The sequence below is a fragment of the Mandrillus leucophaeus genome, unplaced genomic scaffold, assembly GCF_000951045.1.
Source record: "Mandrillus leucophaeus isolate KB7577 unplaced genomic scaffold, Mleu.le_1.0 Scaffold380, whole genome shotgun sequence".
Classification (NCBI taxonomy): Eukaryota; Metazoa; Chordata; class Mammalia; order Primates; family Cercopithecidae; genus Mandrillus; species Mandrillus leucophaeus.
In genome coordinates, this window is record NW_012104032.1 from 797,285 (window position 1) to 800,182 (window position 2,898).

General features: G+C 50.2%; 1 protein-coding gene across 1 annotated transcript in view; it reads right to left on the reverse strand.

Moving 5' to 3' along the window:
* The window catches only part of HAUS4 (HAUS augmin-like complex, subunit 4), a 13,881-nt gene extending 11,025 nt beyond the window's left edge, over nucleotides 1–2,856 (reverse strand). Inside the window, exons 1-3 of the mRNA XM_011990712.1 lie at nucleotides 2,739–2,856; nucleotides 1,849–2,081; nucleotides 1,633–1,738 (exon numbers count right to left, since the gene is read on the reverse strand). Of these exons, the coding sequence (XP_011846102.1) occupies nucleotides 1,633–1,738; nucleotides 1,849–2,081; nucleotides 2,739–2,856 (457 nt within the window). The remainder of the gene's footprint in view (nucleotides 1–1,632; nucleotides 1,739–1,848; nucleotides 2,082–2,738) is intronic.
* Between the last annotated feature and the right edge of the window lie 42 nt (nucleotides 2,857–2,898).

Below are 2,898 nucleotides of genomic sequence, written 5' to 3' on the forward strand. Positions count from 1 at the left end.
CAGGATGGTCTCGATCTCCTGACCTCGTGATCCGCCCGTCTCGGCCTCCCAAAGTGCTGGGATTACAGGCTTGAGCCACCGCGCCCGGCCCAAGGACACTATCTTAGGTTCAAATTTCTGTTGTCTACAAACTGGAAAGAAACCTCAAGGATGACTTTTATAGAGGGCCTGTATCACCCACCCTGGGTCCCAAGCTCTTACACAAGTTTTATGGACAAACAAATTTGCAAGTGCCAAAACATGTCACATTCTAAGCACACACATGTTTCCACTTGCTCCAAGCTGTCCAAAAGGAGCCTCCTAAAAAGAGAGCTTTCCAATTCACTGAGTCTAAACAAGAGGATTCTCCACCACCACCACCATTATGCCAAAGTTAAAACTGAGCTGCAGCTTCCCAGTTATGAGTGAACTGAGGGAAAAGGGAAAAAAATCAAAGTCTACTTTTTCCCCCCAAATAACTCAGCTATCATATTCCATAATACTTTTTTCGTGCTTCTTTAACTTTCATCTAAGATCTGTTGGTAGTTTTTTTTATCGTTAATTCTAGAATCATCCTTCAGGAATGACAAATCATTCCACACTTGAACAACAACTGGTTTTCACATAACAGCCTAAAAAGAACCTGGAGGAAAGAGCATGCCAGGAAGACTGACAGTGAGGTCAGTGGCAAAAGAGTAATGCAAAGGCCTAATGTGGCTGCAGCGGGGACTGCTGTGGGTGTTTTGCCAGAACATGGAGTTCGCTGAAAGGAATGACACCAACACAGGGGCGGTAAAGATGTGCAGTTTGGCCTCAGGAGACAAAAATTTTCCCTTGACATTACATGTTTTTGCTCTGCCCCTTTTCTGTGTAAGGTATCAAACTCCAAAGGGCAGCTGAGCCTCCCAAAGCCGAAGAGGCATTGAAAGTTATTATGATTTAACGCTTCATGTTTATAGAACATTTGGTTTACTCGATCGTTTTATGAGTTACATCAAAGTAACTACTCATTTGTTTTCTAACATGGTCTAGAGGGGGACGCAGCTGAGAAGGCAGAATTCTGGGACTTAATTTGCAGCTAGGCCGTTGCTTCTGTGAACTTAAGGAAAATGCTTTTTTCTGTGCCAAACTTTTTCCGCCTGCAAAACTGAGATAACAATTCCTGCCTTGGACGAGACATTAAGAATTAATAACACAATCGACTTGTCAACAAAAGCCACTACTTAGTTAAGCTCAGTGTTTTAACAATTCTGTTTATCGTTGATCTATGACTGCAAATAAAAAGTTTTGCAGGCAAATTTCGCACTTGGAAATGAGGACCAACCCAAATTTCAAAAAGCCAGCTGTTCGTCCCTCCCTAGGGTATGTGTCCCCTTGCGTTTTTTAGGGTGCCTTTCTTTACTCTTCTTAAAGGTTACAGGGCGTGAACCACAATCAGGTTCGATTCTCCACCCTCTGCACTCAGACGTGTTAAAACGCTGTTACAGGGACCCAAGCATTTAAATGTTCTGACTCAGACGTCTTTTAAATTCTTAGAGCTGTCTTTACACGCTGCACTGAACGTTAAATTGATTTTACAGGTATTTTCACAAGATATGACCCTTACAGGGCCCGAGATGAATCAAAATGCAGAACGGGCTCTCCCGCGCCTACTTCCCTTCTGTCTGGGCGGCCAAAGATTCCCAAGGGCGATGACTCTCCGGCCTCCGGAATGGCTCTCCCCGAGCTCCTCTTCCCCGAAGCCCCGCCCGCCGACCCTCTAAAGCAAACCTGCACACCCTGGGGCAGCTGAAGCTCTCAAGGCGGTGCCGAGAACCTCGGCTGGGGCGGGCTGGTCAGCAGCGTCTACACCCCAGAATCCGCCCGCACCGGGGCTCCGGAACCTCTCGTTCGGGCCCGGCGCAGGGGCTGGGGGAAGTGAGGCCCGGAAAGACCAAGCTGGAAGGCCGGGGAAAGGGAAGGAGCCGAAAGTGCACCAGAGGCTGCGTCGAAGGAGGTGGAGGCGGGGCCACACTCGAGGCGGGAACGGCAGGCCCCGCCCCTCAACGGGTGCGCGCCCTGGGTTGCCAACGCCCCGGGACGCTCGGGTTGTGGAACCCGGACTGGGAAACAGGATGGTCTCGGAAAGGCTTTTTTGCCCCTTCTCCTTAGTGCCTCTCCAGTGAAGGGCAGATGCTGAGAAAATGGTAGTAATTGCTAACATTTATTGAGGGCCTACGATGAGTCGGGCACTAGGCCAAGCATTTTGCTTGCCTTGCCTCGTTTAGTTTTTGTTGTTGTTTTGTTTTGTTTTTGAGACGGAGTCTCGCTCTGTCGCCCAGGCTGGGTTGCATTGGTGCAATCTCCGCTTACTGCAAGCTCCACCTCCCGGGTTCAAGCAATTCTCTTCCTCAGCCTCCCGAGTAGCTGGGACCACAGGTGCCCGCCACCATGCCCGGCTAATTTTTGTATTTTTAGTAGAGACGGGGTTTCACTATCTTGGCCAGGCTGGTATGGATCCCCTGACCTCGTGATCCACCCGCCTCGGCCTCCCAAAGTGCTGGGATTACAGGCGTGAGCCACCTCGCCCTGCCAGGCCTCATTTAGTTCTCAAAGCGTCCTGTGAGAAAGTCACCATCATACTCATTTTACAGAGGGGGAGAACTGAGGCACAAAGGGTTAAGTTCGAGGTCGCCATTTGTGGGGTCTAAACCTGTCCCAATGGTTCACGGAACCTTCCCAGACCTGCCACCCACGCCGCGCCCTGCGAGTCTCCTCACCAGGGCCTGGTTCAGAGGCGCTGCCCCCCCAGCCCAGCCCATGCGGGGCACCATACGCAGCTTCCTCAGGGTCAGCTTCCTCTCGAATTCCCACCACAGACTCCCTATTAGCGCTCATTCCTCATTCGCCTGTTTGTTTGTTTGTTGTTTTTGAGACAGA